The sequence below is a fragment of the Copadichromis virginalis genome, linkage group LG7 (assembly GCF_057382275.1).
Source record: "Copadichromis virginalis isolate Kocher_CV1m ecotype Utaka linkage group LG7, C_Virginalis_male_GT1.1, whole genome shotgun sequence".
In the NCBI taxonomy this organism is placed as follows: domain Eukaryota; kingdom Metazoa; phylum Chordata; class Actinopteri; order Cichliformes; family Cichlidae; genus Copadichromis; species Copadichromis virginalis.
Window position 1 is genome coordinate 2,814,342 of NC_140624.1, and position 14,890 is coordinate 2,829,231.

The 14,890-nt window shown below is 42.3% G+C and overlaps 1 protein-coding gene across 1 annotated transcript in view; it reads left to right on the top strand.

The window, feature by feature from the left end:
- Window positions 1–14,890, top strand: part of cdh13 (cadherin 13, H-cadherin (heart)) — a 436,452-nt gene that overhangs the window by 350,112 nt on the left and 71,450 nt on the right. Inside the window, exon 9 of the mRNA XM_085461175.1 lies at window positions 1,076–1,216. Coding sequence (XP_085317301.1) covers window positions 1,076–1,216 — 141 coding nt within the window. The remainder of the gene's footprint in view (window positions 1–1,075; window positions 1,217–14,890) is intronic.

Genomic DNA, 14,890 nt, shown 5'->3' on the forward strand with positions numbered 1-14,890 from the left:
TTTCTCTATATGACCCCAAAACAGACACAAAACAGAGACAAGTATAAGAAGGAAAAAGACCCCAATGATGAATGATGGGTTTCTTTTTTAGATACAAATATTGGGACAGTTACATAATTTACAAGTTCCAGGGTGTCCATCCATCCGTTTCTGTCCCGGGCACAGTGAGAAGTCTGAGGTGACTTCTCACTGTAGCAGGATCGCTCCACCAGCGTTTTCACTCCGACAGATGGATGAAGTTTATTAAGCATGTGACAGTTAACACCTCCAGTGGAGCAAAAACACTGCAGCGAATAAGTAAATGTTGGCTTCACCAGCCCCTTCTCCCTGCTATTCATACACTGCAGTTAACATTTCTATTAGACGCTATTTCAATGATTTATTGTTGCTGCTCTGATCATTACGAGTGTCACTCCCCCTCGCTTTATCTATAAGCTATATTTCTCCAAGTATTGTATAGATTGAAGATGCTGGCAGGTCACAAATGGATTAAATGTCTTATTCTGGTTTATTTTCAGGAGGTCTGCTTTATAACCAAGGCCACAGCCATCTCGCTAGCTTGTGAAGGACTTAATTAGAGTTTTAAGGCTGAATTAAACTGCATTCAGTTTGGGGTTTAATCATCGACTCATTCTTTAAACTACAACATCTAATCAACAAAAAAAGCCAGAAAGGCTGGAGAGGAGATTCTAAAAGCAAGGCAATACTTCAAACACAGTGTGAAGTATAATTTCACTAATGAGAGGGACAAAAATAGTCTTTTCACGAAGTCCGACGGCTGAGAGCACGGTGGAGGATGCTCGAAAAAACATAATGTGTGCTCTTGACCTTTCATTAGAGATGCAGCGAGCGTTTACTGGAGCTTTAACACTTGTGTTCGAGCAGGAAGGTGCATATAAAGGACCTCACAGTGATGTTAAAATTGTTAGCAACTTAAATGGCTCCTCGTTAACCTCATGGTGTTATTACTCATAGTTCCTTGAATATTCAGGTCGCTATAGATTGTCAACAACATTCTTACATCTTCTGCATACTTCTGAACATTTTTCTGTCTCACTGTGTCTTTTCTTTCCAGACCCTGCCAACCACAACATACGAGTTAGAGATCATGGCCAAGGACATGGCAGGAAGTGAGGTGGGCCTAACAGGAACAACCACCGCCACCATTACCATAACAGATAAGAACGACCATGCCCCAGAGTTCACACATCCGCTGGTGAGAAACTTCACTTTTTCGCTCTCTGCTTTTTCTTAATGCTCGCTTAGGTTGTTTTTGTCTGCTATGTGAGGTCACTTGTCTCCTGCCTGCAGTTTCCCACCAGAAAAGTCAGAGATTACTGTGGCTAATAAAGGAACTGCGTCTTTAAGAAGTTAGGACATCATAGTACAGATACATCCCAGTGGCATCTCGCTCTGTTATGGAGACAATAAGTTATGACAATAACTGTGACACGTCAAATATAAACATTCAAACAACACCTTTTCAAAGTGAAGTAATAGATTACTGCATATATTTGTGCTCAGGGGAATTAACTGTACAACAGTCAGAATAATGCATATTTAGTTATATGGTGTGAAAACAGAATTTGCTTTCCTTTTCACGTATTTGTGATCTGAAACGTTAGAGTGTTGACAGTAAGGCTGTTGTAATACCACAATTTAAAAAACACCCAGGAAAATACTGATGCTTGATATTGTTTTGAGCGCCAAGAAGCTAAACTTAAAATAAATATTATTATGTCTTTATAAGCTTATTGGTTCTCTGAAGTTGGGCCTCCACGGTAGTCCCAGTTTCTCATGTGAACCCTTGGGTGCTTTAGACATGCATAAACACATCGTAGACCTAGTTGAACCTGATACACTGACGGCCAGAATGAACAACATAAACCAGCCGCATCATACATCGTCTTATTTTTTGATATTTTCAATTTTGCATTCAGTAAAATTGTGCTTCTTCTTTGCTGTTTTTCCGTGTTTTGTGCCCTGTGGCAGAGACTGAGCCTGAACTCTTGGTAATGTAGTAATCAAGGTTTTTTAAGGCAATGGTTTATGCAGAGTTGCCCTTTGCAGGGACTTGACAGATGGACTTTGTTTATGGAGACATACACTGGTGCTACACTCAGTTGCTTCTACACATACTTCATGTACATGTGTTTGTTCACCCAGCTCATGAACTTGTCTGAGTCAGTGTGACCTTTTGTTTTCTCATATGAAGATATTTCATCCTTCTCTTCAAAAGGTAAAGTTCAAGAAAACCCCGAACAGATGGCAGAAGGTGTGGGTGTGTGATGCAGGTGCAGAGGGCGCATAAGGAAAGCACTGAGCAGGAGGGGCAGCATTCCTTCTTTTGAATGAACTGGACTGTTGAGTTAAAAATCAGCAGAAAGTTAGTCAGGAAATAACATAAAACACATAAAATAACCGTAAAATCGTTCAACAGTCGGCGAGAGAGTGCCCTGTAGTACGCCCTCCACATGAATTTGTCATGAGTTGCCCCCTCGGTTGTTTTGCTGCCTTCATGCCTCCCGTTCATCTCTGGAGCTGCAAAAACACGGAGAAAGAACGAGGTCCACTAGATAAAGACCCACCTTCCACCTTAAGGTGCAGTTCCAACACTGAGTTGTGTGTTTTTTAATAGAAATGCCCACAGCTGTTGTCAGGTTTTAAGACACATAAAACTTTTGCCCGAACCAAACCTCCCGCAGCCCTCCCATGATGCATCGAGGTGTCAGGGGAGCTTGTAAGGGGCGCAGCTCAGACGTGAAATGTTACAGCTCGGAGGGCTCGGCAGGGCCACGCAGAGTGCACCGTGTCCGTGTCCCAGTTAATGTTCTCATTCCTCACTGGGAAGAGATATGTTTAATGCCACGGAGAAATTGAGCTTTTATAAAACAAGTGTTTGAGGACGTTAAGCTCCCTGTGTAAATCCTTTACCCTGCTCTCTCCCTGACCGCTTCTCAACCTGCCCATGAATCATCTACGACTCCTCGAATGAACGCCATCATATTGTGAGCGTGCGCTGGTGCTAAGCCTGTGTCAGCAGCTGCTCTCGAGCTTTCACCATATAAATTATTCAGCTAAATATTCAAGGCTTTTCATAGAACTTTGTGCCTTCCTTCCTTAAGAAGACTCTCGAGTTGTCTGTTTCTGGTGACACCCCCTCCTGTAGACCACGTGTAAGCTTCAAAAGCTCCTTTTCCAGCTTATGAGAACTCACACAGCGAAAGATGGAGAACAGGATGAAAAGGTGAGTAAAAAAAGAGAATTTTACTCATAGACATAAGTAGAGGCAAGAAAAGGAGAAGAAATCACATTTTCAGGAGACGTTATGCTGTTATTATTCATTAAATGCACTGTTGCTGGATTTTTTTTGAGTTGACATTTTGTATGAATTCAGCAACATAATCCCCACGCAGGGAGCCTCTGTATTTTCTCAGACTTACCTACCACAGCTCTACGCAGAGAGACAACCATCAGAAAGTTTAGCTTCAGACCAGCACTCGTCTACTTGGATCAACCGAACAGAGACTGTTTTCCTTTTCCTCTGTAATTTGTAAAAAAGGCAGGTGAAAAGCCTTTTTTCTCAATTTACCGGTCGATCTACGTCCCTGCCCTCACCTATGGCCACGAGCTGTGAGATCGCGGATACAAGCGGCAGAAATGAGCTTCCTCCGAAGGGTGGCTGGCCTCTCCCTTAGAGATAGGGTGAGAAGTTCAGCCATCCGGGAGGGGCTCAGAGTAGAGCCGCTGCTGCTCCACATTGAAAGGAGCCAGCTGAGGTGGTTCGGGCATCTGACGAGGATGCCCCCTGGGCGCCTCCTGGGTGAGGTGTTCCAGGCATGTCCCACCGGGAGGAGGCCCCGGGGCAGACCCAGGACACGCTGGAGAGATTATATCTCTCGGCTGGCCTGGGAACGCCTTGGTGTTCCCCCGGATAAGCTGGAGGAGGTGGCTGGGGAGAGGGAGGTCTGGGCTTCTATGCTTAGGCTGCTGCCCCCGCGACCTGGCCTCAGATAAAGCGGATGAAGATGGATGGATGGATGGCAGGTGAAAAGAGCTTTCACTGGGTTCTGTGCAGGCCTAGGAAAAGCTAAGTACATGCATGGGAATGAATAAGATGAGGCCAAGTGCTGCTAATCAAATGCATTTTAACTGAGCAATTATCAGAGGAGGGGATGTCACAGCCCGTTTTCAGACTGTGCAGTGCTCAGAGAGCTTCAGAGCTCAGTTAGCGTGTAAATGTTAACCTTCTCCCTGTAAAACAAGTGTGGCTTGTTTGGAAGGATATTCAGTAGAAATCACATGACTTTGGACATGCAAGACCAAAAGGGGAATATTTGTCCACAACGCACCACGCTTTGTGTGGCAAAACACAAAGAGAACACATCAGCACTCAGACATCGAATACCAGCTGTCGAGTGGTGGACGGGGATGATCTGGGCTTGTTTTTGTAGCAACAGGACCCGGGCACCTTGCAAGCTTCCCATAAACAAATAGCCACAAGTTTGATCAAATAAAGCTACGCCGAAAAGACGAGTGGGATCGAATAGCTTCACAATGATGTGAGAGATGATGTGAGAGATGATGTGAGAGATGATGTGAGAGATGATGTGAGAGAGCGATAAACTCATAGAAAACAATCACTTCAAGTTATTGATTTTAGTTGTGTAGTTAGTTTTTCACAGTACTCGTTCTGTTTCACTTACGCTTCACATAAACAAACAATAGAAATGAGCAAATATCACGTTTATGCTTTATGAAACAGGATAGAGGTCAGTTACTGTGTTCCTCACGTTAGCTGTGATGCTACGAGCACGTACATCACAGCTGTAAAACTACAGCACTTGTATCTGGTACCTTGGCTATGACAGCCATTCAGGATATAATCCTTATTCATATCTGATGTCACATCTGAGGCTAAATCAAAATATAAATTAAATGCATTTAAATAGCACGATACTGCAGCTACTGTTGATAAATATCTTTTTTAGTGGATACAAAAACTATATTAAAACATGGCTCAGAACAGATTTTCATGTTATTTTAACACCGACACCAGACTTCTTCTAGTGCAGGAGATAATTGGAACAATCTTTCAAAAGTGGATAAAAGCACTGAAATGTGTGAATTTGTCGCTCTGGAGTCATGAATCTGAAAAACAAAATACTTTTAGACACTTGAATTTTCTTTTTTTTCCAACTTATGAAAAATGTATTTTACTCCCAAATCTAATCAGTGGATCGAAATTGGAGATTTTTCTCTTGAGTTGTTTCTGACTTTGTGGACGTCAGATTTACTACTTAAGAACGTCTTTATAGCTTCTTTTACTGGTTTTTAATGGAAACACCAGATAATTGCAAAGTGCATTTATTATTTAGGAATACTGAGAGGGGATTTAAAGTTACTTCCATGTTTTGCCACAAAATGAAAACAGGTCCAAGTCACAGCACACGACTGTGCAGGTTGAGGCAGCATCCTTTTTATCACTTTGATAACACTTTGATAACTGTGATTCATATCACTATATTTCAAATCACTTTTTTTTATTGTCACATCACATGTGCAGGCACACTGGCACAGCACATGCGAGTGAAATTCTTGTGTGCGAGCCCCACAAGCAACAGAGATGTGCAAACACAACAACACAAACGAGCAAAATAGACAGTCTTTTATGTCCAGTAAGGTTTGTCGGTCGTACACAAGGAGACAAGTGCTGCTCGTGAAAAAATAAAGGAAAAGTAAAATTAAACACAGAAGAAAGCCGTTGCTTGGGGGAGCTCGCGACGAGGCTGCCATACTCGGCGCCATCTTATTTGAGCTTCCACTGCCAATTAATTCCTGTGTGTTTAAGTGAATTTCATGTTTTCCCAGGATGCAACTTCACCTACAGGACGCACTGAATATGCTCACACAAAGACAGATGATCATTTACACTTACACCCGCAGTGTGAGCGTAAATGATTATCACTGTTATCATTTCATACAGTTTTAATTCAGATTCCTCTTGCTGCAGTCTCACTAATCCACTCGCCAACCCACCAGCCCCTCACGGAGCCCCACTACAAATCCTTAGCCAGCTTGAATAAGCAGCTTCCACGAGCTGTAGGTGAGAGCTGGGAAGGCAAACAGGCGTCCAACCAGGAGATGTGGCTAAACAAAAGTGCTACATAATAACACAAGTTGGCAAAATTTTAAGATTACTGAAAAAGTGCTGGCAATTTATGTACATTTTTTTAAATCTTTAAAAATAATTTTCTTTGGAGAGTTGTACCCATTTTTAAAACAGGCCAGTGAGCTTTAATAAAAGGGAGTATTAGGGGTGCAACGATACGGTTCGATACTTTGGTGTCACGGGTCGATATTTTTTCAATACAAAAAAAAATGTTCATGCTTTTTTAATTTGTCATTTATTAAAATTATAAATATATATTTTAACTCAAAAGTACAGTTTTTAAATTTAATGTTGCTGAAACAACAAAGTAATAAAAAAATAAATCTATCTGATGGAGGAATCACTCAGCTTTGGAAAAGAGTTTATTACAGAGAAATGGCTCTTTCAAAATAAAAGCTCTACTATACGCTTCTTCTGGGCTATATTCTCAGCAGCATATTAAACATATCAGGTCCCCATAAGGAGAATCCTGTGCTAACGGCTGTCTAAATGACTCGGGTAAAGTTTGTAGCATGCTGCTTGTTGTTTTTGTCTGCTTCCACTTGTCTTTGCACTAGGATGATGTCGGAGTAAATGTGCAGTCATATTTGTTGTGTTCCCACTAGTGCTGTCAGGGTTAATCTGAAATGACGTTAACGCCACAACACGGCAAATCTCCGTTAACGAGCTAACTGCGCTAACACACTAGTTCCCACCCATGTAATTGAGCATTGCGTGGCACATCCAACATACTGTTTTACTTTAGTCCATGACTCGCTTACCTTCAGGGTCATACGTCACATGAAAACCAAAATAATTCCAAACGCCAGATCTGAATGAGGGTGGGGGAGGTTCAATTTGCCATGTTGCAAGGAGAGCTTAGCTTCTGTCTGCTAGCTTGCGCTGCGCTCAGTGAATCTGCGTTCGATTACTCCGCCTAGGCTGCACTGTCGAGCACAGATCCACTGAGCGCTCCACACAGACAGCATCGTCAGAAGGAAAGTTGATAAAATAAATTAAAAATGTTGTATTGTTCGATACATATGCGTACCGAACCGAAAGCTCTGTATCGAACGGTTCAATATCGATACGAGTATCGTTGCACCCCTAGGGAGTATGTCTGTTCATTTTGGTTCTCTTTTGTTATCTGCTGCCCTGCTGCACGCTAGTAAGACAGGGGTGGACTCACAGATCTTTATGTATGGTTTCAGTCAAACGAGAGTACTGATAGCATCGATCATAAGTCAAAATGTAACTTCCACGTTTCTTTTCTTCTGAACTTTTTGTGATTAGTGCTTTAAAATATTAACAACAAAACTAAAGAATCTGAGGTTGCACTCCCTGCCCCGTTAAAAATGAATGAGATTCATTTTCAGGGGTAAGAAGCAGCTTATAGTTAACAGATAAGTGATCCTTAATGTTGCAATACAACCTGCCTGAAGAGTCACTGGTGCAACGCTGAAATATGAACATGGAGAGAATGCTTAAAACCTTCTTTATGAAAAATGGCAGAATTAGCTGCCAAACCGCCGTTACTTTTCTCCTTAGTAAGTTCTTTTTAAGGATGGATGATTCCGTATAATCAATCTGCCATTTTTAAAATCGGAAGCTGAGGTATTCCTCACTAGGAAATTTATTACATTTTCCTACTGAAGCTCCTTCTGTAGGGGAATGTGCTCTGGCCTGATTAATTTTATAGTGAGGGTCTAATCCGATTTTTATGAGGAGAAGAAACAAGAAGACAAAATTATGTAGTAACCCTTAGCTCTGTCGTCTGAAAGGCTCGACGTGTGTGCTCCTGTCACGAAGATGGATATTTCTCCTGATGAATTTTATCTCCCGGTCGCAGCTGGATTTTTATTATCTATATGCATTTACTCAAAGTCTCTGAGACTTTCTGCTATGCTGAACTTGATATTCCTCTGTCTTAATAACAGTACTGTTAAACCTTTCACAGCTGATGTTGCATTAGAGCAGACGCTGATGTAGTCGTGCACCTTTTGCCCTGCCCTGTTATTTGGTTCATCCTCCTGCACCAGTATCCCGATCTCTCCTCCACTCTGTTCCTTCTACACTTGCATTACTTGTCTCCCCTCCACTCTTCAGCAGCTCTGTTAATTCTGCACCATGTCTGACTGGTCCTATTCCCCTCCTGCTCCTCATACCGACACTGTGATGGACCTTATCTCTCCTGTCACTCACGCTCCTGACAGCCATTGCCCAGATTTATTTTCCCCCTCACTCAATTTTGCACTCTCTTTGCCTGCCTGTCTTTCTGTTTACTTCCCTTCTTCCATCCTTTCACTTTTTCCCCGCTCTCCGCTTTGCGATGACCACGAGAATATGCTCACCTGCAATCCGTCTGTCCCGCTGATAAAGACATTTGTGGTGATGAGCACAGCACCAGGCGTAGTGCGGCAGGGCCACGTCAGTGTTGTTCTATCTTGGGGGATGGCTAACAGGTGTCATGGATTAGCTGAAAGCCTTGCATGATTGCTTCACTGGCTCTGAGCTACACACAGCACTTTACTCTGGGTGATGCTGAGGCGTAGCTGGCCTGAAATGGGACTGGATCGGTGTGCCGTATGACAAGTCGGAGGCATATTTCAAGGGAATATAGTACACGTGTATTTGTGAGTGTCCTCGTGCAGTTGTTAGACAGAAAGCAGCGTGAATGGATCAGGTTAGATTAACATCTTGGGTGAGAAATTCATAGAAAAACTTGAGCCTTTGTCTTCTGCGGCTTTCTTTATATGGTTGGAGTATTTTACTGCCATTCTTTGGCTTCACTTGGAGGCTCAATAGAAGGCTGATCTGAGTGATCGTGTTTCTTTTCTTTTTTTCTATTGATGAAACATAATTATCTCGAGTGATTCATCCAGAATAGCAGCGCCTGATAAAGAAGTGATTTCATATTTCTGCTAAAAACAAAACGCTGCTGTCCCTGCCCAGGGGACCCCAGAGTTTGTAGGCCTAAAGTTGGAAAGCAGCCTATTCAAAGTTCACCGACGATGAATCTAATGTTTGATTCTCGACTCTGATGAAACATGAACTCATTCTTTGAAGCCATCAGTGCAGGAACCAAAACTGCATGTTGGATTTTGTCTTCAGTTTTGTCTTCTGCAGAAAAGGGTGGCTGTTAATAGATTGCATGTAATCAATTATATTTTAAAGGGAAAAACTATTTTCAGCTCAGGTCCAGTTTTTAAAAAATATGCCCATGTTTTTATGTATCAAAGTAGGTCGTCCTCTCAGGTTCAGCAGTTGCCTGATTTACCAAAAAAGAGCTGCAAAATGACTGTTTTTGGACGAGTTTATTGCATCAATGCATAAAGGGAAAAAACAAAACTTCTGCTTTTTATGAATCTGTTTTCTTAAGTAACTGGAAGTACTCTGCAATCATGATTCTGTCCATAAAAAGCAATAAATGATTTAAACTTTACCTTTCCTGCAACTGCTGCTGTTTGAAATTTGCTGATTCACTTCTATGGACCTCAGGCTCGGGCTTTCTGCTGCTCTGCCCCCGTCTTCCTCTGAGATAAGAAACATCCCTTTCCTTCCTCTTTTTAAGTCCAGACTCAAAACTCACCTGTTCACACTAGCCTACTCCACATAAACTTTTCCATCCTGCTACTTTAATTTATTTAGTTGCTCTATGTTTTATCCTTATTATTTTGTAAATTGTTACATCTGTTGTTGTTATTGCTTGTGTACAGTGTCCTTGAGTGTTTTGAAAAGCGCTTTCTTAAATAAAAATGTGTTACTAAGCTTGCAGACAGGAAACTGGCTGGAAAAGCTATAGGCTATTATGCAGAGACCAAATAAACAATAAGCTTCTCTTTAGCATATTTTGTAATTTTGCAAAATACCAATTAAAAAAAATTATCTGCAAACTCATGTAAAACATCTGTGTTGTTCTCTGATAATCATCTTGTTGCGTCCTGACTAAGCTGAAAATGAGCATGTCGACAGTGATGTCCTGTTTCCATCACAGCCAATCAGAGGCTGGGCTGATAAAGACTAGTGCAGAGTCATTTGACCTGGGAATAAAAGCAAATTGTACTCTTTCCCACTGAAGAAAAAGCCAGGCGTTACTTTATTAAAGCAGTTTTTTTTTATCTCAATTGCACAGGGACTCTAGAAACTGATTTAGCTGCAAAGTGCTAAATTGAACTATGGAGGTTTTACAGGAGAGCACACAAGTGAACTGCAGCACAAAGTTGGAACTGTCAGATTGTTGTCAGAAAGTTAAAAACTTCTCAGTCTTCGGGCCATTCCAGATGGACGAGCCGGCGCTCAATCATACATCAGTTGCTACACTTGAATGGCTGACCTTGCTTCTGAGGCATATGGGTTTTTAATGCCTGCCTGTATTCCTGGAATATTTTCGTTAACTAGCTTAATTGACAAATAGAGAATCTGAAAAGCTGCTTTGCTAAATGTCAGATTCATCAAAAATCTATCTCTGGAAGCAGCCTGCACACAAGCTGTAGAAATTTAATAAAGACACAGGTAAGCTCATTAACTCCCCAGGCACACTTACTGTATGCAGGATTAAAGCTGTGAGCAGTGTAAAAAGCAAGTGGAGAGGCTAGACGGAAAAGTATTCCATGCCTGGGTGTGGGATTGTGTGAGAAGATGAGCAATCACATGCACAATGGTAGCTTGTTGCAAATATTTGCAATGTCTACACCTCGTTCTGCTGAGAGCTAAGCTGCTTTCAAAAGCTGATAAAGGAAAAGCAAAATACACTCAACAAAAATATAAACGCAACACCTTTGTTACTGCTCCCATTCCCCATGGGATGGACGTAGAGACCTAAAATTCATTCCAGATACACAATATAACCATCCCTCCCAAACAGTGGTCACAAATCAGTCCAAATGTGTGGTAGTGGGCACATCTGCTATATTGAGATAATCCATCCCACCTCACAGGTGTGCCACATCAGGATGCTGATCTGACATCATGAGTAGTGCACAGGTGTACCTCAGACTGCCCACAACAAAAGGCCACCCTGGAATGTGCAGTTTTGTCTCACAGCAAAATGCCACAGATGCCACAAGCAATGAGGGAGCGTGCAATTGGCATGCTGACAGCAGGAATGTCAACCAGATCTGTCGCCCGTGCATTGAATGTTCATTTCTCAACCATAAGCCGTCTCCACAGGCGTTTCAGAGAATATGGCAGCACATCCAACCGGCCTCACAACCGCAGACCTCGTGTAACCACACCAGCCCAGGACCTCCACATCCAGCAGGTTCACCTCCAAGATCGTCTGAGACCAGCCACCCAGACAGCTGCTGGAACAATTGGTTTGCACAACCAAACAATTTCTGCACAAACTGTCAGAAACCGTCTCAGGGACGCTCAACTGCATGCCCGTCGTCCTCATCGGGGTCTTGACCTGACTCCAGCTCGTCGCCGTAACAGACTTGTGTGGGCAAATGCTCACATTCGATGGCGTCTGGCTCGTTGGAGAGGTGTGCGCTTCACAGATGAATCATGGTTCACATTGTTCAGGGCAGATGGCAGCTGAGAATGTCCCAGTTCTTGCATGGCCAGCATACTCACCGGACATGTCACCCATTGAGCATGTTCGGGATGTGCTTGACCGGCGTATACGACAGCGTGTACCAGTTCCCACGAATATCCAACAACCTCGCACAGCCATTGAAGTGGAGTGGACCAACATTCCACAGGCCACAATTGACAATCTGATAGACTCCATGCGACGATGTGTTGCACTGCATGAGGCGAATGGTGGTCACACCAGATACTGACCGGTTCTGGGTCCCCAGACCCCCAATAGCGCAAAAAACTGCACATTCCAGGGTGGCCTTTTGTTGTGGGCAGTCTGAGGTACACCTGTGCACTACTCATGATGTCAGATCAGCATCCTGATGTGGCACACCTGTGAGGTGGGATGGATTATCTCAATATAGCAGATGTGCCCACTACCACACATTTGGACTGATTTGTGACCACTGTTTGGGAGGGATGGTTATATTGTGTATCTGGAATGAATTTTAGGTCTCTACGTCCATCCCATGGGGAATGGGAGCAGTAACAAAGGTGTTGCGTTTATATTTTTGTTGAGTGTATGTGTGATTCTTGTCTAACTGAGGTTTCTTTCTAACCTCTATGTTTTATAGAGCCACCAAGGGGCGAAAGTAATGAGATGGCTTCATCCTTAATCAACTGAAAAGTCCTGAAAATGTTCATGATTTTTGGATTTCTCTGAGTCATATATTTTTCTTTCAGATGGTCTAAGAAACTGTCCAGTAAAAAGAAAAACCCACTAACTAACTTATCAAAAAGGCAAACATCAAACGGCTGTGTCGCAGTGTCTCCCTGCCGTGTCGTGGCAATGAAGCAAATGCTTCTCAGAGGCAAAATAGTCTCGTCTTGAGAGATTTAATGTGATGGGCTGCTGTTATGTGTGCTGCATGTCAGAGAAAATCTTTGGGGCAGCAGGGACGTGTCACAAAGTACTTTCCATTAGGACAAACGAACAGCTGCTCAGCTGCCTGTCAGTGTAGCCACAACTGCCATCTGTATTCATAACACTTTGTGACAGACATCCAGGAACAATGTAAGCTGATCTTCAGTCATGTCTGTTTGTGTGTGATTGTACATGCTGCAGTCTTAAATATATGGTTAATCGCGCACATTTCTTCTTGTATTTCTCTGTTAGAGGACAGCAAAGATGGATCAATAATATTGATATAGGTAATGGTTTACAGTATTGCACTCAGTGCAGACTAGGGCTGCCACAAACGATTATTTTGATAGTCGACTAGTCACCGATTATTTTTGCGATTAGTCGACTAATCAGATCATCATCCATTGGATGTAAAACGACAGCTTATTGCACCAGCAGCATCTGCTCTTATATAACTATCATTAGCTTACAGCTTTAAGTTTTTAAGGTCTGTGCTAACTAAAAATAAAGACAAGATGATAGTTTATTAAATTTTAATTAAATGTGCAGATTGTTTTGGTGGAGTTTAATAAACTCAGCCGATTTACTCAGGAACAAATAAAATACTGAAAACAGCCAAACAATAACATTTTAAGTTATCTAAGTGACTCATATATCATGTTTAACCTGAGTAGCGAAAGGTGGCGGTGGGTTTGAAAACGATTTGCCGGGAGTCCGGTGTTCTCACGGCTCTAGTGAGCCTAGCCCCCGGCTAGCTATCGAGCTAGTGGGTAACAGACGTCTCCGAAAACGTCGGAGCACTTTTGAAAATATGTGGTGTCCTGATAAACTGAGCAGATATTTGAGGTTTACACAGCTACATTCTCGCCTGAAAATATGTTAAACGTTTATTTTGTGACCCAGAAAGAATAATAAGAGTAAAGTTAAAACTAACTAGCTGCCGCCATTGTTGGAAACTGCGCTGGGCCGCGCTATGAATTCTGGGACACAGCTGCTTCTTCTTCTTCTTCGGGGTTTAACGGCAGCTGGCATCCTTGTACATGCAGTGCTGCCATCTTCTGTTTCAGTCCGTTATTACACTCTTAAATCCTGCTACTTATTCCTGCGTCTTTTGCGATCTTACAAAGCTTCAAACAATGCGTCGACTATTAAATCAGTCGTCGATGATTTTGATAGTCGACGTAATCGTGACTAGTCGACTGACCGTGGCAGCCCTAGTGCAGACACATGTTTACATAGTTCTACTGTTTTTGGTCCTGATGTGTTAGCACCATAGATCTGCACGAGGGCAGGGTTACTGGTTTGAAACAGGCAAAAACTGCCAGCTGCCAATGAAAGACAAATTAAAGGCAGTATAAGAAAAAGGAGGCTTTCTCTGTACTGGTGTTAATGAGGCAGAGCGCATTTAATGTTACTTGGTAAAGCTGACAGATGTGCATACTTTTCCAAGGCTTCACATCTCTGTCTCAGGCGTTTTGCCAGAAGTTAGGGTTTCTCTTGCACATCCATCTGTTGGAGAAGAGGTGGAATGAATGTTGTTGACAATGCTGAGATGAAGGTTTTGTGGTTCCATAAATCAACCAGCTGTTTGGCTTTGGCTTGGAGATGTTTGCTGCACGAGGTTAGACGTGCTCTTGAAATGAAGTTGAAAGAAAAACATTAATTTAATGATGAACAGTGTTTAGTTTTGCAGATATTTGACCGTAAAACAACGTGTTAAACAAATGTTCACAGCATTTTGACAAGGTGCATCTTTTTTCCTCCTTTTTAGCATCCTGAGGTACAATGTTCCGCTTAAACGCCACGATCTATGGCACATTGGCACGTTCAGTTTGCTCTGCAAATAGTTCAAATAAAGTACAGGCCCTACTTAATTCAGCCATCAGGCAAACCAAGAGCAGTCACAATACGTGCTTCTTCTGTTTGCAAAGTTTACTCTGTCATACAAGACCAAAGACACCAGTACAGAGATAATTGTACTTTAAAAGGAAAATAACGACGGATGTAAACAAAAGCTGGCATCGCAGTCATCAGGATGACGGCGCTGAAACTGTCAGCTGAAACTTGCCGATATCAATTTGTTTATTTTTTCTTCTTATGCTGTTGTGCCTCAAATGACTATCACCCAATTATCTTCTGACAGCATGGCATTACCTAGAAGATTCATGGGCCAGATTATTGGAAAGTCAGACATAAAAAGAGATGGGAAGCAGAAAATCAATGGCAGCTTCTTTTTTTCTTGGACTCTTAAATGTCTGAAGTGAAGGGCTCTGATTTATGGTCACTGCCAACAC